At 61.4% G+C, this 22,229-nt stretch overlaps 1 protein-coding gene across 9 annotated transcripts in view; it reads left to right on the top strand.

Annotated features, from left to right (window-relative positions):
* ADGRB2 (adhesion G protein-coupled receptor B2) overlaps nucleotides 1-22,229 on the top strand; it is a 162,857-nt gene that overhangs the window by 111,761 nt on the left and 28,867 nt on the right. For 7 of the 9 annotated variants that reach the window (XM_050932409.1, XM_050932414.1, XM_050932411.1 and 4 more), the window contains 12 exons: nucleotides 3,767-3,931; nucleotides 7,232-7,396; nucleotides 10,923-11,087; nucleotides 12,419-12,520; nucleotides 13,661-13,767; nucleotides 14,878-15,072; nucleotides 15,668-15,736; nucleotides 16,671-16,779; nucleotides 17,073-17,219; nucleotides 18,336-18,411; nucleotides 19,929-20,031; nucleotides 20,644-20,687. In XM_050932409.1, coding sequence (XP_050788366.1) covers nucleotides 3,767-3,931; nucleotides 7,232-7,396; nucleotides 10,923-11,087; nucleotides 12,419-12,520; nucleotides 13,661-13,767; nucleotides 14,878-15,072; nucleotides 15,668-15,736; nucleotides 16,671-16,779; nucleotides 17,073-17,219; nucleotides 18,336-18,411; nucleotides 19,929-20,031; nucleotides 20,644-20,687 — 1,447 coding nt within the window. The remainder of the gene's footprint in view (nucleotides 1-3,766; nucleotides 3,932-7,231; nucleotides 7,397-10,922; nucleotides 11,088-12,418; nucleotides 12,521-13,660; nucleotides 13,768-14,877; nucleotides 15,073-15,667; nucleotides 15,737-16,670; nucleotides 16,780-17,072; nucleotides 17,220-18,335; nucleotides 18,412-19,928; nucleotides 20,032-20,643; nucleotides 20,688-22,229) is intronic. The other 2 variants (XM_050932412.1, XM_050932413.1) reach the window with 2 other exon arrangements.

Raw genomic sequence — 22,229 nt, 5'->3', positions numbered from 1 at the left:
GTCTCCTTGCCTGGCATGCACCCAGGCCCCCTGTCCCAGTCAGCTCAGTGCTCGCCCTCGGCTCGGGCTCAGCGGCCAGCGGTGCAGGCAGCCCCTTGAACTGCCAGGGGTGGCAGACCAGGCCCTGAGCATCTTCCACTCCCATGGACGTCAGCTGAGAGCTGGGGATGCTGGGCACCATGTGGGATTGGGCCCAGCATGGCGCTGGTCTGGGGCTCCAAGGCTGGGAAGGGCGCTGGGATGAGGGGGCAGCACGAGACCCAGGCACCACTCTGGTCCCACTGCAGCCCTGTGGCTGATGTGGTGCTTGCCTGCCCAGGGGCCTTGTCCAGGCCAGCATCTGAGGTGTGACCTTACAAGCGAGGGCCTTTAACACGTGCTAAACTGGGTGAGGAGCCTGGCCTTTAATTCAGCCGGCCTGGCACATGCGGCCCAGTGGGTAGAACCCTGGGCTGAGATGTTGGAGACCTTCATTTTATTCCCAGCTCTGCTGCTGGGTGACCCTGGGCAAGTCACTTCCCAGCTCTCTGCCTTGGTTTCCCCCTCGATACAGAGGGGATAATGATGGGAGCTAGGGCCGAAAAGGGCTCAGGGTTATTTTTATGGTCCTCCCTAGATTGTCATGTGCATTAGTATGTGTGCTAAGACCACGCCTTGAATCCTAGGCCAGACAGGGTCATAGCCAGCGGGGGCCTCCCCCTCTTCTCCCCTTCTGGCCCTTCCTGATCTTCCCAGTCTGATTGCCAAGCCTGGCATCATTTCATTGCAAGGTTTTCTGTGCTAGTGAAATAAAAACCCCAACAGCCTTGTCATGGGCTCAGTCCCCACAAGCAAGCGGAGGCCACAGGGGGGCAGGGGTAGGAGCTGCGATGAGAGTTGGCATCTTCCTATGCCAAGGCCTCGGTCCCAGAACGAGCTGCAGGTGGGCTCAGGGAGCCAAGGTCATTCCAGGATCGGGGCCTTTGCTTCTGTGCAGCTTGTCGGCTGTCACAAAATGACAGCGTGGGCAGAAGGAGTCTGCTTGTGATGTCATAACTCCCCTCTGCACTCCCCAGCCACGGGCTGATGCTGGCTGTGTCGCCTCCCACAGTCCAGGACGAGATTTTTCTCCAGGCCGAAGGCTTTTATCTCAGTGATGGCTCGGTCGCCTTCGTCTTTTCCTCATCTTCCCGGCGCTTTCAGGTTATCCCTCCGAGCGGCCGTTTGATCCTCAGAAAGCTCTGGGCTTCCCTGAGGGCTAAAGATGCTTCGCAAAGGCTTGAGGATGGGCGAGATGTTGACATTGCAGGCAGAGCCAAGGACATTTAAAGCATGAGGGCTGCCTTCCTCTCCGCACCCCGCCGTGGCATCGTGTTTCTTGGCTCACGCAGCATTAGGAGAGCGTTGCCTCGCAATTAGAGCTCGGCGGGCTGAGAGAGCTGTGCTTATTTCCCACGTCTGCCAGGAGCAGGAGCCAGGACTCCTGGGTTCTATTCGCAGCTCTGCCACTGGCTCCCTCTGCCACCTTGGGGAGTCACGTTGCCTCGCTGTGACTCGGTTTCCCCAACTCCCCGCTCAGGGCCTTGGGAAGCTCAGTCCACCTTCCCGAAATACTTTTTGGTTCCTCAGAGCAAAGAGGTGGAAGAGGCAGGAGTGTTTCTATTAGCACTGGGCTCAGGCGAGGGCAAGGTGGTGAAGGGACAGCATCAACCCCCCAGAAATCCCATTTCTGTCTGAAAATGCTGAGCCTGCTAGTCCCAGGGAACACCGGAGATCGCTGCAGGGTGGGGATGTCTCTCTCTTTAGACCAGCTTGTTTAACCTGTGCACTTCAGGCCAGATTTTCCAAAGGGACCGGCACTCACTGACATGGTGAATGAGGGGATGAACAGGGCTGAGGGCTTTTGAGAATCTGGCTCTGACTCCAGGTGCTGAGCCAGAGGAAACTTGGCCCTTTACAGCTAGTCAGTTTTGCTGTTTTCCCCTCCATGGTTCATCAGTTTCACCGTGATTGGCAAGACCCCTATAAACATCAGCGGAGGAGCAGGAACACCCCCCACCCACCAGTGCAATAGTTCCGTTACTGACTATTTGATTTTTAACAAACCTGAATTCTTTTTAAAAATCAGAAATTGGAATTTTGAAAATTAACCAGTTTTTTTTATAATTCCCAAGCGGCCCATGACCCTGTAGCCCGATTAGTGTCTGCCATCGGAGTCTGTGGCTGGATTCCCACAGCCAGGCAAGGGTAACCATTGGGGTCCCACGTGGATCCATCCGCATGCATCGGATTGCAGCTGGACATTCAGGTGCAGTTTTTCAAGGCCTTGTCTGCAGGGGAAGGTGCCACTAGCTCGACTTATTTCAGTGAACTTCTCTGGCTGGTACTACACAGGAGGGCCGACTAGAGGATCACAGAGGTCCCCTCTAGCCTGAGACTTTATTCATCTAAATAGGTTCTGAAACCAGTTTAGTTAAACTGGAGCAAGCCACATGTGGATGTTCTGATTTCAGGTTATTCTGGTGCAACTAAACCTGTTCCTAATCGACTTACGCGAAACTGGACTAAAGGCGTCTGCAGAGGGGTTTGCACTAAATTGGTTTTGGTTCACACCTTAGGTTAAATTAGTTTCTTGTGTAGACAGGCCCGAAGGGCGTTGGGTGCCTATTGTAACCCAGTGGGGTGCGTTTTACAGCTCCACCCCTGTGCATTGTCCCCAGAGAATGTGGGTCTGTTATAGGCTCAGCTAGAGAAACTGAGGCACAGAGAGGTGAAGTGACTCCTCCCAAGTTGTATGGCGAGTCAGTGGCAGTGCTGGGAATGGAACCCAGGAGTCCTGACTTCAGCTTTGGTAGCTCGTGTGGTTAGCTCAGGAGGTTCAACCCCTGGTGTGGTGGCCATCACCCAAAGATCCCCTGGGCCTTGGGTTCTACTGCTCTCCCACCATGTCGCGCGTTCATCGGTATCTTTTAATCATGCTTGGCCCCACCTCGCTGCCACCGCAGCCAAAACGCCCTTTGAAATCAGCCCTAAGGACAAGGCTGCCTTTGGTTAACCTGCTCTGGCTAGGAGGTTATACTAGGGGGTGTCCGGTAATGGGGCTAGGGGTGAGGGTGAGACTAGGGACTGGAGGGGAGTCGGACCTGGCTGTGTGGGAGACAGATCCTCTCTCCTCTGCTGTCTCTGTGTCCCCCCTGCCACCTTAACATTTCTTTCAATCTTCGAGAACGTTTCTGCCTCCTGTTGTCCCTGCCCCATAGATCCGAAGTGAGGATGCTCTGTTATAGGGGGCAGAGCTGAATAACACCCTCCCCCCCTTGGATCTGCTGAGTGGTGCAGCAAGGGGCTGGGATGGTAGGTGGCGGCTTCTGATTTGCTTGCTGAGGCCTCGGGGTGGAGGGTGGGACTTAGGCAAGCCTCCACCCCGGGGAGGGAGGAGAGGTCCAGTGGTCAGAGCAGGGAAGTGGGAGTCAGGACTCCTGGGTTCTGTTCCCAGCACTGCCACTGTGTAGCCTTGGAGGAGTCACCTTGCCACTCTGTGCCTCGGTTTCCCCACCCGTAGAATGAGGGTTGTGATGCCTCCCAGGCCGCGGTGGGATTTGAGCCCTGTATCACAAATGCTTCCAGGTCTTCTGCGCAGCAGCTCAGCCCTCCCCTCTGCTTTGGGTGCGGGGCTGCACTGCTGGGACGGAGCGCCCCCGATTCCCCCCCCCCGCCATGCTGTATGCTGCGCGTGGCCTGGGCCCGGGCTGGGCCGGAGGCATGATTGCTGTGTGCTGTGTTGCAGTGCACGGCCTGTGGGAGGAGTGGTCCCCGTGGAGTCTGTGCTCCGTGACCTGCGGGCGAGGGGCCAGGACGAGAACGCGGCAGTGTGTAGCCCCGCAGCACGGCGGGAAGGCCTGCGAGGGCCCCGAGGTGCAGACTAAGCCCTGCAATATCGCAATCTGCCCTGGTTAGTAACTCGCGCCTTGGCTCTCCTCCGCGCTTTTCCGCTCGGCTTTCTTGCTTGCCTGCCTTCCCTGGCCGTCCCTCGAAGCCTCGCCCTCAGCAGCAGCCCCACGCCATGCTCAGAAAAGGCAGCCCTCCTCCCTGGGCGGTCTCAGGGCACTTAGGCTCCGATCCTCAAAGGTATTTAGGATCCCAGCTTGCCTGAAACCAAAGGCAAAGATTTTGATGTTCTGTGCGTTAGGTTCCCACAGGGCTGGGAGCCCTAGGAACAGCCTAGAGAGACTGATACGGAGGTCATTGTCCGTCCCCCAGCTCCCCCTTGGCTATCTGCTAGCCGGCTCGGAGCACAGGGAGCAGTGTGTGTGTTGGGGGTGGATTGTAGGGGGCAGACTGATGGGGCTGTGGCACGGGATGCAGGTGTTGTGCTGGAGAGGGATGGTTTGGGGAGCAGACGAGGCATGCCCCTTTGTTCCCTCCCCTGAGCTAGGAGAGCGGGTTGGAAGGGGACTCAGCCGGGAGATTGGTCAGAATGAGGCCGGCGGGGTGTGACCCAGGTGTGAGCGCGAAGGGAGCAGCGGGGGTGACTGGGGGAGGGGGTACATGAGTCCAGCTTAGACAGACACACCCCTACATTAAAGCCCAGGTTCCCCAGCTCTGGGGCTGAACGGCCTGCGTCCAGCTCCCGACTGGGCCGGTGCCTGTGATCCGGGGGCTGGTAGCAAATGCTGCTGTCTCACTAGATGTCGCCGCTTGGCTGAGGCCCCAGCGGGCTCAGCAAGTGGCATTTCTGTGGGCGCGCGGGATGCACGTGACGTGCACTGAGCGACCCCAGGGGGTAGCCTTGATTCCAGCCCCTTGTGGGGAGGGGGAGAGCCCCAGGGGCTGAGGAGGAGGAACGGGAGAAGGCAGGACTGTGACGTCTGGGTGGTGCATTGTGAGCACACAGGGCCCTGGGGCGCTGGAGGAGGGACGTGTGGGGGCAAAGGAGGGTGATGTGGTGGGTCTGTAGTGAGGCACGAGACGTGGGTAGGCAGAGCTCCATGGGCAAGAATGGAGTTGTGGGATGGGGCGAGTGGGGACTATAGGGCAGAGTAAGGGGGATGCATGGGACAGGAGCTGTGGGGGGTGGGGTATCAGAGAAAGGGCCCCATAGGGGCAAGAACATGCTGTGGGTCAGCTGAGATTGTAAATAGAGCCCCTCTGAGGGCAGTGCCAGGCATGGGGAGGTGCCGGGCCTATCCCGTCAGGGGGCTTTGCTGTCAGTTCCCTTTTGGCAGCCAGAGCTTCCAAGCGGCCGGGGGCTGCAGGCGGACGTAGCCAAGGTGTGACATTGCCACAGCCGCCCCATCTGTATCTGCTGCTTTAAAGTAGGGGCAGCGAGTAGCTCCGTCAGCGGCGACTCCAGCCCGCCCCGTCGCTGGCTGGGGGGAGCAGAGGACGAGGAACTCCCCCTTTCTGTGGAACCCCACCTCTGTGCTGAGTCCTGACATGGCCCCTTGGGAACTCCCCTGAGAGGTCGGGGACGTGGGGGCTCTTCCCCCTGCACATTGTCATTTCTCCTGGGTGTCTCCCTAGCTCAGAGGCCTGGGGTGGAGGGTTGCCACCCCACAGTACCTGGGCTGCCAGCGGGTCACTCCGGGCTGTGTCTTTGACCCAGCGTGATGGGCAGGTGTCACCCAGCTCTGTTGGGAGGGAACTAACGAGTAGCGGCACCAGGCAGGCTGCAGGCGGGTCGTTTGTAAGTAGCTTTGTGTTGAGGGCTAACAAGCAATTCCCTCTGGGGCAGAGCTGGCAGTGACCTGGGGCGGGGGATGGCGTGCCAGGGTGAGAACCCTCCCAGAGCCCCATGGTGCCCGCCAGGAGCCTGCAGGAGGAATTGGGAATGAGGGGAGGCAGAGAGCAACTGCCCCAGCTGGTGTCGAAGGGAGTGAGTGGGCTGGATCCCCTTGCAGTCGAGCGGTGATGGCCACACCAGCTGCAGATCTGGCCGAGAGCACGCTCTCTCTCGCTCTCTCTTTTATTCAGTTACTGATTCTGCGGCAGCAGGTTACCAGCTGACTCTTTTCTGCCCCATTGGGCAGCTGACTGGCCAGACAGGCTGCTACCAGCCTGTGGGGTGGGGGAATAGTGGTGTTATCCCGACAGGGGTCTGGGGCCAGGAGTACATCAAGGGGAGGAAACATATTTGCTTGTTTCTGAGCCTGCACGCTGCCCCGTGTAGGAGCCAGGCCTGCCTCCCAGATCCCACCCCCAGCTGCTCGTCCTCTGAGGCCATCCCTGAGCCCCACATTGGTTCCTACTCAAAGGCGGACGGGGGCGAGATAGCCTGCCTGTGCTCCTGCAGAGCCAGCCTGCTGCTCTGGGAGCTCTCCCAGGTGCTGCATGGCACGGGGCGGCTCTTTAACGCTCCCTCCCCGATGGGCCTGGGCAAGATCCAGGCTGGCTCAGAGCTCGTGGAGCCACTGGGATGCCAGTGCAGGTGGCTGCCGTGCATCCCCAGCAAGGTCCTAAGGGCTAGCAGGAGGATTCATTGCTCATCTGGTGTAGGGGGCATAGTCAGGGCAGGATCCTTCCGCTCTCCTGCTGCACGGCAGAGCTGAGGTACTGCTCACCTGTCTCAGGCCAGGGTCCCCAGGCACAGCTGTGCTGATTCCCACAGACACCCCTCCCCTACATTCCAGCCTCTCCTCCACGTTTCCTGTACAGGAAGCTGCCGGCAGCAGGCTGAACCGTGCCATGGCCTGCTATCCACTGAGCCTCTGCAGCAGGACCACTCATGGAGCTAAGGCAGATAGTCCCCCTACGACACGTGCCCCCATGGCTGCAGCCTGGGAGGAGCCTGGTGCCCTCTCACCGTAAGCGCCAGGCTATTACCCAGTAGCATTGTGCAGATCTGTAGCACCATTGGTGCACGGGGAACAGTAACCACCACCCCTGCTGTTCAGAGTGGGCCAAGTCCTGGTGACACCTGCCTGGGCGGCACTGCCGTAACCACTGTGGGGAGGCAGGATGCGAACCCAGAACCCTGAGCACCATAACACAGGCAGCTAGCGTTTCAGCTCTAGGTGCAGCTGGTAGCTGGTAGCAGTAATAGGCTGTTACCCTCTAACCGGCCAGCCACTAGAGGCGACATGATGCACACTTTGCCAATGTGTTGCCGAAGCCCATAACTGTGGATAAGGGAGGACGAGGTTCGTGCCTGGATTTGGAAACCGGGGCCAAGAGGAATGGCCCCTGCCCACCCCCCCATCTGCCCAGCTCCTGTTTGCACTAACCACCTTCTCTCCTGTGCTTTCCCTGGCAGTGGAAGGTCAGTGGCTGGAGTGGGGCTCGTGGAGCCGGTGCTCGGTGTCGTGTTCCAATGGGACCCAGCAGCGCACGCGCAAATGCAGTGTCTCGGGTCACGGCTGGGCGGAGTGCAAAGGAGCCCACGCCGACGCCAGGGAGTGCACCAGCCCTGACTGCCCAAGTAAGGCTCACGCTCGCTTCTTACGCTGTATGGGGGCAGGGGGCTCGGGCGGATCTGGGAGAGGCCACAGGGAAGGTAAAGAGCTCCGAGAGGTTGGGGACACGGTGCTGGGCATTGCTCTGGCGCAGACTAGGCCACATGTGGCAGGTGCTGGCATGTTGGGGCCCAACCCCTGCACAGGGACTCTAGCGGGAGAGCAGGAGCACCTCTGGGAGGGTAAATGCCCCCTTGCAGTAAATGAGTGTGAGCAGGGGTGCCGTGTCGGGGGATCCCCGTGCATCCCTGTGGGTGTGAGCAAGGGTGCCGTATCGGGGGATCCCCATGCGTCCCTTTGGGTGTGAGCAGGGATGCTATGCCAGAGTCGGGGGAATCCCATGTGTCACTATGGGTGTGAGCGATGATGCTGTGCCGGAGTCGGGGGGATCCCCGTGCGTCGCTGTGGGTGTGAGCGGTAATGCTATGCTGGGGTCGAGGGAATCCCCATGTGTCACTATGGGTGTGAGCGGTGATGCTATGCTGGAGTTGGGGGGATCCCCATATGTCACTATGGGTGTGAGCGGTAATGCTATGCCGTGTCGGGGGATCCCCGTGCATCACTGTGGGTGTGAGGGTGATGCCATGTCGGGGGATCTCCGTGCGTCGCTGTGGGTGTGAGCGGTGATGCTGTGTCGGGGATCCCCGTGCATCGCTGTGGATGTGAGCGGCGGTGCCGTGTTGGGGGATCTCCGTGCGTCGCTGTGGGTGTGAGCGGTGATGCCGTGTCGGGGATCCCCGTGCGTCGCTGTGGGTGTGAGCGGTGATGCCGTGTCGGGGGATCTCCGTGCTTCGCTGTGGGTGTGAGCTGTGATGCTATGCCGGAGTCGAGGGGATCCCCGTGCGTCGCTATGGGTGTGAGCAGTGATACTATGCCGGGGTTGGGGGGGTCCCTGTGCCCTCGCACTTGACCGGGTTTGCCCAGTGAATGGGGGTTTGTTCAGTGCAGCTGCCCCCAGCTGATGTGCAGTGAGAGGAGCTGGCGCTGCCCATGGCTGCCTGACCCTTCTGTGCAGCGTGCCCTGTCTCCAGGTTTGTGTGGGGCTTGCTATGGAGTGGGCTCTGTCCTGCTCACTGAGCCAGGTGGCAGTTGCTGTGCTGGGTCCTGGGTCTCTGAGCCCAGTCTCAGCTGCTCTCTCGGGATCTCTGCATCCAGGAGCTCTGGCTGTCCCGCGTAGCCTGATGCCACTGCAGCAGGGGGCATCTCTGCTCCATGGCAGGCTCCGGGCCGGGGCCCAGACTCAGCGTAAACACATTTAAACTGAGCCACAGATAGGCCCCGTGAACCCATCTGGGGTGCCAGCTGCGCTCCATAGGAACGCTAATCCCCAAGCAGCGGGGACAGACCTGCCTGTCAGCAGGCGACAGTGACATGGGCCCCGGTCACCTCTCCCTGCCATAGAGCTAATCTGTCAGCTTTTAGGATAACGAAAGCAGAGGAGCTGGAGGACAGGGAACGTCCAGAGCTGGGGGCACTGTCTCCTGGGCACTAGGGGCTCCCACTCACGTGGGCTGAGCTCAGACATGCTGCCATGGTGCTACACACTCACATGTGCTTCCCCAGGGTCTGAGCATCCGTGATCTGTGCCCCGGGATGGTGGGAAGGCTGCAGGTCCCTGTGTGGGAATCGCTGCCCTTCATCGCCTGTGTGCTTGGTGACGTTTGTGGCTCCCCACTGGGCTCGAGCGCTAGCCCCGGGGCACGGCGGAGTTGTGGGGCCATGGCTCTCGGGCGGGGGGGTTCACAAGCATCTGTGCAAGCGCTCGTGATGGCACCGGGAGCTAGGCGACCCATGTGCACGGACTTGGGACGCAGCTCTGGGAATGCGTCCGTGCACGAGCACTCCCGGCAGCATCGGGAACTGAGCACGTAGGCATGAACCTTCACGACCCCTCAGAATCGCTCGTGTGCGCACGCAGGGACAGATGCCCTGCTGAGGGCCCGTGGCTGGTCAGTTGCTGCCAGGACCAAGCACACATCCAAGGAGATGCCGTCCTGGCTCCCACGCAGAGGTTTAACCCTGAGCCGTGCCGCTAGCCAGGGCAGGTTTGCTGTCAGTTCAGCGGGCAGAGCCAAAGACCCGGGGTTCTCTCCCACTGCCACGCCCGTGGTCTGTGTGCGTGTGCTTCAGTGCAGTCGGTACGTGCAAATGCAGCCTGGGGAAGTGCATGAGAGTGTTCACAAGCGAGCACTAGCGCAGGGTGGAGCTGGCTCATAGACTCTCATGCACATGGAGGGAGCCAAGGACCTTTCCCGAACCTTGGTGGCCCTTCAGTGCTAAGGATGGTCCTTTCCTGCCGGCCTGCACCTGACAGCCAGTGCGGGGCAAGCAAGTCTGCGCGAGGCAGCCTTGGGATGGGGGCAGACAGGTCTTCTGATCCTTCCCCCATCCCCAGTCAGTCCTGGCCCCTTGGGTGGTTCCAGCCAGGCCCTGTGCACCCAGCCCTCGAGGGAGGGCGGGTGTTCGGCCCAGTGCGAAGCAGTGGCAGACGCTGTCACGCGCCTGCTGACCTTTAAATGTCACTTGGCTGCCGGGAGCTGCCTGGAAAGGTCGGAGGTGCTGGCTCCTGGCAGGTCACGCGGCTCATCCAGGCTGCTGTGCCACCTCAGTGGAGAGAGGAGAGAAAATCTGGGGAGGGGCTCCTCCCTTGCAGAGACCGGAGCCCCCCAAGGGTCTGAGATCAGCGTGCGGTGCTGCAAACCTGCCACTCTCTGGGCCAGTTCGAAGGGCACCCGCTCCCCCTCCTGGATCTGGGTGCGAGTGGCGAGGCTGGGTGACATGACCCAACGGCTGGGGCACTGAGCTAGCAGGCAGGAAGCCTGGCTTGTTCTCCGCCTCTGCTGAGAGTCCCGGGGCGCATTGTTTCCCTGCTCCGTGGTTTGGTTTCCCCAGTGATACTGACCCACCGTTGTGCAGTGCCGGGAGGCCAATGCCTCGAACCTCAGCGGTGTCTCCCTGGACTCTGCGGTGGCATCGGACTCTGACCCATTGGGGTGGGGGTCCCCCTGGCCCTGCGAGGGTGCAGCAAATGGACTGAACAAGGGAGCATTGGGAGGGGAGGCACGGGGGTGGGGATCTGCATAGGTGACTGGAGCCCTGCACACAGGGGCCTGGCAGTGGACAGAGGGGGTCCTGGGGAGGGCAGGCCGGCTCTGTCTGGACCCCCCTGGATTGGCAGGCAGAGGGCAGGAGTGTGGGCCTGGGCTGGGGGGTGGCTGGGTGTTTTGGGGCTGAAAGAACAGGAATACCGGGGGTGGCTCTAATTAGCCGAGGACACCCTGAGACATGAGGGGACATTTGTCTTGTTTGGTTGAAATGGGGCTGAAACGATTGATTAATGGGTTTAATAATCCGTAGAATATTTGATTAAAGTCATTATGGGCTGGCGCAGCCGTGTCCTGGTCTCTGGCAGTCCCTCTCACTCGTCTATCTGTCTGCTGCCCGCGCCGCCCAGAGCAGGGCCTTAACATGTGTCTCTTGCTCCCCCGGCAGCCGACGGCAAGTGGGGCCCGTGGAACCACTGGAGCTTATGCTCCAAGACGTGCGACACGGGCTGGCAGAGACGTTTCCGGATGTGCCAGGGCACGGGCATGCAAGGCTACCCGTGCGAGGGCTCCGGAGAGGAGGTCAAGACGTGCAATGAGAAGAAGTGCCCAGGTACTTGGCAGAGAGTCTGCCGACTCCTGCTCAGCCTCCAGGCCAGCACACGGGCTCCCCCGCCTCGGCCTGTCACCGCGATGGGACCCAGGGACTCTGCCTCTCTCTGGCCAGCGGGTTTGATACCCTTCCGTCCAGCCAGCTCCTCCTCCTTCTATCCTGCCCTGACACCCACCCAGCAAGCCATCCATCTGTCCTTCCACCCACCTGCTGTCTCTCCATCTGTCCGTCTGTCCTTCCACCCACCTGCTGTCTCTCCATCTGTCCGTCTGTCCTTCCACCCACCTGTTGTCTCTCCATCTGTCCGTTTGTCCTTCCACCCACCCGCTGTCTCTCCATCTGTCCGTTTGTCCTTCCACCCACCTGCTGTCTCTCCATCTGTCCGTCTGTCCTTCCACCCACCTGCTGTCTCTCCATCTGTCCGTCTGTCTTTCCACCCACCTGCTGTCTCTCCATCTGTCCGTCTGTCCTTCCACCCACCTGCTGTCTCTCCATCTGTCCGTTTGTCCTTCCACCCACCCGCTGTCTCTCCATCTGTCCGTCTGTCTTTCCACCCACCCGCTGTCTCTCCATCTGTCCTTCCACCCACCAGCTGTCTCTCCATCTGTCCGTCTGTCCTTCCACCCACCTGCTGTCTCTCCATCTGTCCGTCTGTCCTTCCACCCACCTGCTGTCTCTCCATCTGTCCGTCTGTCCTTCCACCCACCTGCTGTCTCTCCATCTGTCTATCTGTCCCTCCACCCACCTGCACTCCCTCTAGCCATCTGTCCTTCTACCTACCCACCTTCTGTCCGTCCTTCCACCCACCTGCTGTCTCTCCACCTTTCCTTCCATCCACCTGCTGTCCCTCTAGCCCATCTGTCCTTCTGCCTACCCACCTTCTGTCCGTCCTTCCACCCACCTGCTGTCTCTCTGTCTGTCCGTCTGTCCTTCCATCCACCTGCTGTCCCTCTAGCCATCTGTCCTTCTACCTACCCACCTTCTGTCCATCCTTCCACCCACCTGCTGTCTCTCCGTCTGTCCACCCGTCCTTCCACCTGCCCGCTGTCCTTCCATCCATCTGTCCGTCCGTCCTTCCACCCGCCTGCTGTCCCTCTGTCCATCTGTCCATCATTCCACCTACCCTCCTGCATTCCTTCCCTCTGTCCTTCCACTCTCCTGCCATCCATCCAGCTCCTCTCTCAAGCCAGTCTGCCTGACACAAGCCAGTCCTCCCTCCACCCAGGGTGACCTGCTACACGCCTGCTAGTCCCGCCCAGCACCCCCCTCCCCGACCATCCGTGTAGAGCAGCCACCTGGGGGCCCGTCTCACCCTCGCATTCCCTTGGCAGCCTACCACGAAATGTGCAAGGATGAGTACGTCATGCTGATGACCTGGAAGAAGACAGCCGCTGGCGAGATCATCTACAACAAATGCCCACCCAATGCCACTGGTGAGCGGCCGAGGCACCGTCCCTGCTCCAGCTCCCACCCGGGCTGAGAGCCAAGCGGGGAGGGCGGCGAGGCATGTGGGCTACAGGATTCACTTGCCAGCAGGCTCTTTTCTGTCATGCCCCTGCCTGCTCCCTGGGACCCCCTCGCACTCCCCAGGATGAGCTAAGTTAAGGCTGCTGGGCCCCCGAGTAGTTCTGCTGCCTTCTTAGAAGCATTGATTCCCCGGCCCGGCTTTGCACCCCAGCTTCCCCATGGCACCTTGTTGGGTGGGGTTTGGGTGGCTGCAGGCTGCTGCTGGGGCTCGGAGCCTGGGGGCAGGTGCTGGGACTTGGGGGAACCTGTGGGTGTTGGCTTGGGGGGGCTGCAGGCACTGGGGCTGGAGCTGGGCCTGGGTGCTGCGGGCACTGGGGGCAGGGACTGCATGTGGTTTCTGGGGCTGGAGCTCTACCTGGGGGCTGTGGGTTCTGGAGCTGGGGGGGCTGGAGCTGGGCCTGGAGGCTGTGGGTGCTGGAGCTGGGCCTGGGGGCTGTGAGCACTGGGGGCCAAGGACTGCATGTGGTTTCTGGGGCTGGAGCTCTACCTGGAGGCTGCGGGGGCTGGAGCTGGGCCTGGGGGCTGTGGGCTCTGGGACTGGGGGGCTGGAGCTGGGCCTAGGGGCTGTGGGCTCTGGGGCTGGGGGGCTGGAGCTGGGCCTTGGGGCTGTGGGTGCTGGAGCTGGGCCTGGGGGCTGTGAGCACTGGGGGCCAAGGACTGCATGTGGTTTCTGAGCTGGAGCTCTACCTGGAGGCTGCGGGGGCTGGAGCTGGGCCTGGGGGCTGCTGGCACTGGAGCGGGGGACTGGAGCTAGGCCTGGGGGCTGCGGTCTCTGGGGCTGCAGGCGCTGGAGCTGGGTCTGGGGGCTGTGGGCTCTGGGGCTGAGGGGCTGGAGCTGGGCCTGGGGGCTGTGGGCTCTGGGACTGGGGGGCTGGAGCTGGGCCTAGGGGCTGTGGGCACTGGAGCTGGGCCTGGGGGCTGCGGGCACTGGGGCTGGGGGGCTGGAGCTGGGGCTGGGGCTGGGGGGCGGCATGGGGGCAGGGGCTGCAGACGCTCGGGCTGCACAGGCTGGGTGCTCCATGCTTCTTTTCCCCTCTTCTGTCTAGGATCCGCCAGCCGCCGGTGCCTGCTGAACGCCCACGGGGTGGCGTACTGGGGCGTGCCCAGCTTTGCCCGGTGCATCTCCCATGAGTACAGATACTTACATCTCTCAGTAGGTGCACACTCCAGCGGGCCCACACGCTCTCTTCCACCCCTCCTCTCTCGCCGGTGCCACCTTCGCTGCCTTTCACCCCAACGGCCTTGGCAGTGCCGGTGGCTGTGATGCTTTGAGAGTCCCTCGCGCAGGGGCAGAGCCCAGCCAGCCCCTTGCCCCCGTCTTGCCAGCTCTGTGCCCAGTGCCAGCCCCAGCCCCTCTCTACCCGGGTGCAGGGGCCATTTCCTGGGGGGACTCCGGTTTCTTGGCCAGCTGGGGGCTAACAGGCCTTGCAGTGGAGCTTGTCCTGCAGGGGGTTTGGGGGCCTGGTTTGAAGTGGCTGGCGGAGGGTGGGGCTTTGAAGCCGGGTGGCCCTCGGGATTGGCAGGCCCAAGCTCCCTCAGTACAGAGCAGCCAAGCAGCCCATGACTCCCCCCAGCCACCAGCTAAAATGCTGCTTTGCATGAGTATTTCCTCGCAATGAGACCTAATTAACATCCTTGCCCCCGGCTCCTTCCCCCGCCCGCCCCGGGTTCGGAGAGGGGGCTGATGCTAATTATCCCTCTGTGTTGCCATCTTTCCTGTTCTCGCTGTCTGTCCCATTCCCTGGCAAGGCCAAGCGCTCTGCTGAGGTAGATCAAGGAGCTGCCTTAACTAGCGTTATCCCCTTATGACATATGGGGAAACTGAGGCACAGGATAGGGGAGTGTCTCACCCTGAACAGCGACTCAATGGTGAAGCTGGACTAGAACCCAATGTTCCTGCTTTCCTTGACCCCTACTGTAATCCACCGACCCCAAGCCCACCTTTGGGGGGCCATGGGGGCTCAGGGGCTGCGGTGTGGGGCCAGGAGAGGGGTTGGTGTGAGTATGGCACCTTCCTGCCTGGGGGAAGAGGAGCGAGGCCCTAGGCCCTGCATTGATGGCTCCTGGGATGGTATGGGACACGGGGAACTTCCCCGGGGGGGGCCATGGTGGGGGGCTCCTGTGGATGTCTGTGCTATTCCCAGACAGGAACCCTGTCTGGTTGCTGCCTCAGGGTGGGTTGGGAGAGGGACCTGGGGAACCCTCTGCTGCTGGGTAATCTTTCCCCTACCCCCACCCCATCTCTGTCCCTCTGTGCGGAAAGCTGCGGGAGCACCTGGCCAAGGGGCAGCGCATGCTGGCGGGCGAGGGCATGTCGCAGGTGGTGCGCAGCCTGCTGGAGCTGATGGCCCGCAGGACGTACTACAGCGGAGACCTGCTCTTCTCAGTGGAGATCCTGCGCAATGTCACCGACACCTTCAAGAGGGCCACCTACGTCCCCTCCTCCGAGGACGTGCAGGTACCGCCAGCCAGCCCCTATGACGAGCTGGGGCCCCTGCACGGTCCTGTGAGGGAGGCCGAGGCACCATGGAAAGGGTCTTTGCTGGCTGCCTTTCCCTGCCCTCTCTCTGGCATTGCTGGGGTGGGACTCAGCCCTAGTGTCTTGGCACGACCCCTTTGGTGTCTGGCTCTGAGGTTTCACCTGCCATCTCTGGACCCATGTGCATGGGTGTCACTCTGTCCCCAGGCTGGTGCTGCCTGGCTAACAAACAGCAGCCGAAGCTGGCCTGGATCCGAGCTGGTGGCGGGGGGAGCTGTGTAGATGCTCAGCTTCCACCAGGAGAGTTGGGGGAGTTGGGTGACCCTCGGTTGGGAGTAAGCAAGGTGGTCGTAGCAGGGCCAGGAAGAATCCCAGCTGGAGCTGGGGTGGTGGTGGTGAGGTCCTGTCTAGGTGGGTGTGTGACAGGGCTTCCTGGGTGCAGATGCAGGTACTCTCAGGGCAGTGGAATTTCGAGGCTCCCGGACGTGCCTGGAGGAAGCCCCCTGTCCCATGCCCCCCATGCGTCACAGAGCCACCCCTTCACGCCCCCTCTCCTCTCCTCCGCTCCCTGCAGCGCTTCTTCCAGGTGGTCAGCTACATGGTGGACTCGGAGAACAGAGACAAGTGGGAGGATGCCCAGCAGGTGAGCCGGCTGCTCCGGGACGAGCGCCAGCCGGCCAAGGAGGCAGGCACTCGGCTGGCGCAGCGCGACTGGGGCCATGACAGGCTCTCGGCAGAGCAGGGGGCGGCATGGTGCCAATGCTGCCAGCCCAGCTCGTGGGGCTGCCCTTCCAGTGCCCTGCCCAGGCTAGAGGGACAAGGAGGAGCCCCCATCAGCAGATGAGGTCTGGGAGCTTTTCTGGGGCCTTGTCTGCTGCTGTGGAGGTATGGGCTGTGGGGAGGGGTCTCTGGCTTGAGTGGCCCTGGGGAGGTGGGGCAGGCTGAGGGGGAGCCGTGGCTCAGCAGGGTCATTGATCACCCCGCAGCCGGGACCGTGCAGACCAAAGGGGTCCAGGCTTTGGTGGGGGAGAGGAAGCCCGTGGGGCGGGGTCTCCGAATAGCTGTACGCAGGGGAGAGGCGATTGGGGGTAGGCTGTCTCTGCCAGTATCGACTCAGTGGCCCCGTGGAATTGGGGGAGCCCAGCTCCCTGCCTGTGGGTGGCTGGAGACGCCTGGAAGGTCAGAGCAACCGGGGTGCGCTGGGAGCAATAGGGGGCAGGTCTGGCACCACTGAAGGGGAGGTGGCTCTGGATGAAAGGGTTGGGGCCGGTGCCTGGGCATGGAACCCCCTCCCCACAGAATCTTCCCCTTCCCCTAAGGCTAAGCATGGCCTGGATCAGTGCTAGCTCTTGTTCTCCGCTGTCCCCCATGCTCTGGGAAGTTTGGGGGGTCCCCTGCGGATCACTTGAAGGGACCCTTTGGAACCATCCAGGTCCTTCCTGCCCCATGCCCTGTCAGTGGGGGCATGTGGCAAGGAGCTACTCTCCCCCATGACACACCTGGGCCCCTGTTTTAGCCCCCTTCCCCTGCCATGGCTGGGGCCCTGTGGTAGCCTCTCGCCTTCTCTGTGCCCGCAGGTGTCCCCCGGCTCCGTGCACCTCATGAAGGTGGTGGAAGATTTCATCCACCTGGTGGGGGACGCGCTGAAAGCCTTCCAGAGCTCCCTCGTGGTTACCGACAACCTGGGTGAGTGGCCGGGCTGGGATGGCCCCGCGGAGGCGGTACGGCCTGGGGCTGCTTTATTCTGAGGGGGGTATGAGGGGTCCCAGGCCAGTGCAGTGCTGGGCAGTGCAGCATCAGAGAGGCTGGGAGCCCTGGGGAGTGGAGGTGGCAGGAGGCACGTGGCCCCTGCAGGGCTGCGCCAGGTGGGCTCCCAGGAGGCCCATGGGCAGGAACGCCGGGGCAGCCTGAGCTTGGCCAATGGGCCCAGGCAGGGGTGAGCTGGAAGTGACCCTTTCTCCCTGTTGCCGCCCTGGCAGTGATCAGCATCCAGAGAGAGCCCGTCTCGGCCGTCTCCAGTGACATCAACTTCCCTATGAAGGGGCGCCGGGGCATGAAGGACTGGGCCCGCCATTCGGAGGACAAGCTCTTCATCCCCAAGTCGGTGCTGAGCCTCTCCTCCTCTGGTAAGGTGGGGGCAGGACCCCTGGGGAGGAGAGCAGCAGGGGCGGCTGTGTCTGCATGTCTGTTCCATGTGATTATGTGTGTTGGTTTGGGTATGCACATGGGCGAGGTGTGCGTTTGCATGCAAGTGTGCAAATGCACATGTGTGTCTGCATCTCCATGTGTGTGTGGGTATGTTTAGGAAGGCACATTTGCAAAGTTCTCATGGGAGCAAATGCACATGTGTGCATGGTCACGTGATTGTGTGTGTGTGTGCGTGTATATTTGTGTGTGTCCGTGTGCGTGCAAGCTGGTTTGGTCACTGGGACGGTTGTTTGGACGCGGATGAACGTGGATGCAGACCAGCGGCTGCAGTTGATTTGCCGTTATCTCCATGGCTGCTCTCTAAAGAGGTGCAAATAGTGGTTCCCAGCCCAGCGCATGGAGCCTGCGAAGGTTTTAATCTTTCAATTAGCTGTTAATGTTGATTAAAAATCTGAGTGGCAGCAGCTGGGGGGTGATCACAGGCTGCCCTCGACCTGGGCTTTGCGGACGTCCTGTGGCCCTCTCTCTCTTTCCATGGGGGACACACCCCGGGCTGGACTTGGGTTTGAGACCCTGCTGGCTGGGGTGTGAGATGGGCCACTGGAAGAAAGGCAGGTAGCCAGGTGCACTCTGGGACACAGACATGTCGGGATTGGCACGCCCTGGGGCCGGCTGCTGTTCCCTCTGCATGGTGGTGCTTTAGCAGGGCTCCCAAAGCCCTTCCCCTTCCCCTTCCCAGCTGCGAGTCGGCACCATTAACCCCCGTTTACAGGTGGGGAAACAGAGGCACAGAGCCATTCAGCAACGTACCCCAGCAAGTCACAGCAGGGAGGGAATAGAACCCAGGACTCCTAGATTCCACTCCCCCAATGTAACCTCTTCCTCTGGATGGAGCCACCCCCAACTCCGGGAGGGCATCCCCAGGCTACGGGAGAGGTGCGCATTGGAAGAGGGGGGCACGTAACGACTTGCAGCCCTTTCCAGGAGGGCCACGTGTCCCCGTCCCCAGGGTGGGGTATGAGCGGAGCCGGGCCCCAGGGACGGATGCCAGCCCCTGTTCACCGTTGCTCTGCCCCCTTCCCCTCTCTCTGCAGAAATGGACGAGTCGTCGTACTTTGTGATCGGGGCCATCCTATACCGCACGCTGGGGCTCATCTTACCTCCTCCCAGGTGGGTGGCTGGCTGGGGCGTGGGGGCAGTAACCAGGGCTTCCGAATGGGGCAGGGGATGATGGGGCCCCAAGTCGCTCGTTACATTGAAATGCCGCCATCGGGGCAGGGAGGATACAAGCCTGGGCCCTGCATGGGGGCGATCCACAGCCGTGTGCTCTGATCTGTGACCCTGCTGCAGTTATTGCTACATGTCCTTAGCATGTGTGGGGAGAGGGGAGGAACTGAGCACTGGGCAGATCTGGTTCCTGGATTCAGGATCAAGTGTGGGTAAGGGAGAGGGTGGACCCTATTGGGGCTGGGAGACCAGGCTGGGGGAGGGTACAAGACAGCACAGATGGTGCCCTATGTGGGCAGAGAGTTGGTTCCTGGAAGAGGGTGGACGCTGGAGGTGCAAGGGGGCAGCAGATGAGAGCAGGCACCTGTCTGGGTTTCTGTAGCTTAGCATCCCCCGGCAACGCCTCCCCGCAGCCCGTGTCTTAGCCGGCTGCTGTACAAGCATAGGCAGGAGAACGGGGTGAGATGCAAGGCAGGGAGCCAGTGCCACTCAAACCAGGGTTTCTCCAACCTGTGTCTGCTGTCAGTAGCTGAAAACAGGAGGGAGAAAGGGGGAGAAGCAGCAGGTTTGTGTGGAAAGGGGAAAGTTCAGGCCTGAAATGTGGGACAGCCGAGAGGGCTGTGCGCACTGGGCGCGCACGTGTGTGTGTGTGTGTGTACACACCCCCCTGTACACACACACACTTCACCCATGCACAAACAAACCTGCACCTGTGCACACTCTCCACCCCCGACATACAGAGAGGGGTGGTTTATCCACGCACATGTGCACGGTCAAGGGGTCAAACATTCATACCCAATGCCCAGGCACAAGCAAAACCATCTCCAGTTGTGTATATGCAGCAACATGGCGAGAGGATTGGAAAACATGCTTTACAAGGTAGACTCCCGGCCCTTGACCTGTTTGGCCTAACCAAGAGAATGGGAAGGGGCGACTCAGTCGCCGTCGGGAGGTACCTCTGCCGGGAGCAGAAATTTGATAATGGGCCCTTCTGTCTAGCAGACAAAGATCGAACAAGGTCCAATGGCTGGAAGCTGAAACGAGACAAATTCCGACCGGAAAGCAGTGAGGGTAATTAACGACTTACCAGGCTGGTGGTGGATTCTCTGTGCTCGGCAATTTTAAAATCAAACTGGGAAGTTTTTCTTAAACGTGCATTCTAGATCAAACAGGAATTACATTCGGGGAAGTTCCAAGGCCGGAGTTATGCCAGAGGTCAGGTCCCTTCACTGTTTATCATTTATACACACCATGTTAAGGGGATGCACACTCAGATCATACAACCTGGTGCGTGAGCAGACAGTCCTGCAGCGCTGTGTGCGCACACACGCTCTCACGCACACACACGCAACACACCTGTGACCAACAGCAGGACGTGCCAGCACCCAGAGAGCCCTGTCCTGACACCTGTAACGTCCTGCGCTGCATCCTGGCTCCAGCGTGTTCCCTCGTCTCCACAGGAGCCCCTTGGCCGTCACATCCCGAGTGCTCACCGTGACCGTGCGCCCGCCGACCAAGCCCACGGAGCCCCTGATCTCAGTGGAGCTGTCCCACATGCTCAATGTGAGTGCTGTGCATTTCAAGGGGGGTCTCAGACATCCGCCGGGCCCCATCGTGAGGGCAGAGAAATGTTCACCCGTCGCCCACCCCTGCATGCCTTGCTATTGCGGGCCCCTGCTCCATGCCCAGCCTTCCTGCTGTCCCAGTCCTGTGTGCCCACCCTTCCTCACAGCCGTGCAAGTGCCCTGCCATCCAAACCCATACCCCCTGCTATGCCAGTCCTCAGGGTCCCTCAGTCCCCACCCACAGAGGCTGGCTTGACCTTGGGCGAGTGGGGCTCAGCCCGGAGCTGCTGCTGCTTCCCCTGGCTGGGGGCTGCGGGGGACGTTTCCAAGGCCACGTGTTCCCAGTCTGCCTGGCTTCAGTGCTGCAGAGACACCAGATGCCGCGGCTCCTGCTGGTGCCCTCCCTTATGCCACTTTCTAGGGGCCCGTGCTGTGGCGGGCAGGTAGTCATGAGGCTAACGGGGGCAGCAGGCCGTGCTCAGATCGGAGACCATCTCCTGCCCACCACGGCTGGAGCCAGAGAGAGGCGGGTGAGAGCGGGGGCGGGGAGAGAAGGAGCGTCCCTGTCCCTGCCCCGGGTGTCCACTAACCCAGTTCTGTCTGTCTTCAGGGCACCTCACACCCGCAGTGCGTCACCTGGGACTACTCCAAAGCGTGAGTGCAGCTCTGGGCCCGGCGTGTCTCTTGGGGGGCTCCCTGGATGTTGGTGAGGCCTCAAAGAAGGGGGCTGGCTCTGTGCCATGGAGGAGAGCCTGCCGCTCACTGGCGCCAGAGCTGGGGCCTATGGAGCAGGTGCATTGGGCCCAGTGTGCTGCCCTCCCCATCCCTGGCCTGCCCCACAGCAGCACCCTCTGCCTGGAAACAGGAGCCTGCCCACCCTTGCAGCCAGCAGGGGATGGAGAGCAGAGGCACAGGCTGTTCCTTCCCCTCCAGCCGCTGCCAGCTGGGCTGTATGCCAGCCTGCCCTGGGCTCTGTCAGGGTGACCCCTGGGATTTGCTAGCCCCTTGCTTCCCATGGTGAGCCCCTCTGCTCTCCAGCCTCTGGCAGGCACATGCACCAGGACCTGGGCCTGGTCCCCTGCAGGGTCTGGAGCTGGCACCCACCTGCCTTTCCTGGGTAGCTGAGGGCTCTGTGGCAGAGGCCGGGCTCTCTGTAGGGCGTTCACTACACGCTGTCCTCCCATTGCAGAGCGTGGGAGATGGATGCTCCTCTGGGGTGATGAGAGCCACCCGCCTCCCCTCCCTGCAGTGTCAGCTGGGCTGTGGAACGGCTGGTGACATTGAGAGGGCAGGTGCCCAGCCTCCCTGCCTCTCCTGCAAACCTTCCCCGATCCCCCTGCGCCACACACTGCCCAGGCCCCCAGCCGCCCCACGTGCACTGCCCACCCACCCATCTTGGCTGCAGGGCCCCATGCAAAGAGACAGGTTGACCGGGCGAGGGGGGTCGTGGGTGAGCCAGGCGAGCCTGTGGTTTCTTGGCAGGGAGAGAGGAGGATGAGAAGGGGACCCCAACACCCCCACACTTGGAGAGTTAATGGGGTGTAAATGCCTCTGCTGCTCTGGTGCTTTCCCCGCCGCAGCCTCACTAGTGTTCGGGGAGGGGACTGGCTGTTGGCTGGAGGGAGCCAGCGAGCCAGATGGCGGGGCCCTGTGTGGTGGTGTACGCTCCCCTGAGCTGAAAGCTCCCGTTATCCCAGGCAGAGCCCCAAGCCATGCTCCCCATCTCATTATCCTTGGCGCACGGGTTATTATACAGCAAGGAGAGATCTAATGGGCTCCTCTCCCCGACCTGGCCGGGCGGTCACGTCCGCATTTAAAGAGCGAGGAGACCAGAACGAGGCCAAGTCCCCTGTGGCCGTGGGTTAATTTTGCTAATACCGGTATTGATTAGCGCCCGCTTGAAGCCGGAGATTGAAGCCTGCAGCTTGCCAGATGCAGGTTGTTAGCAATGGGCTGGAGCAGAGAGCCAGGGCCATGCAGCGCTCGGGCGGGAGAGTGATAAAGTGGGGCAGATTGCTGTGGTGTGGGGGAGGCGGGAGTGGGGGGGGCAGTGGCCTCCAGTGGTCCTAGCCGTGTGCTCTGACAGCAGTGCTGCCTGGGCTGGGGGCCAGTAGGGCCGTGCCAAGGGGTGAGGGGTGCTCTTGGCCTTAGCACCTCATTATTATCTGCTCCTTTCTGTCCCTGTTGGAGTGGTTG

This window comes from Gopherus flavomarginatus, chromosome 22, assembly GCF_025201925.1.
Source record: "Gopherus flavomarginatus isolate rGopFla2 chromosome 22, rGopFla2.mat.asm, whole genome shotgun sequence".
NCBI lineage: Eukaryota > Metazoa > Chordata > Testudines > Testudinidae > Gopherus > Gopherus flavomarginatus.
Note: the sequence above shows the minus strand (reverse complement) of the source record. Positions and strands in the feature narration are given on the sequence as shown.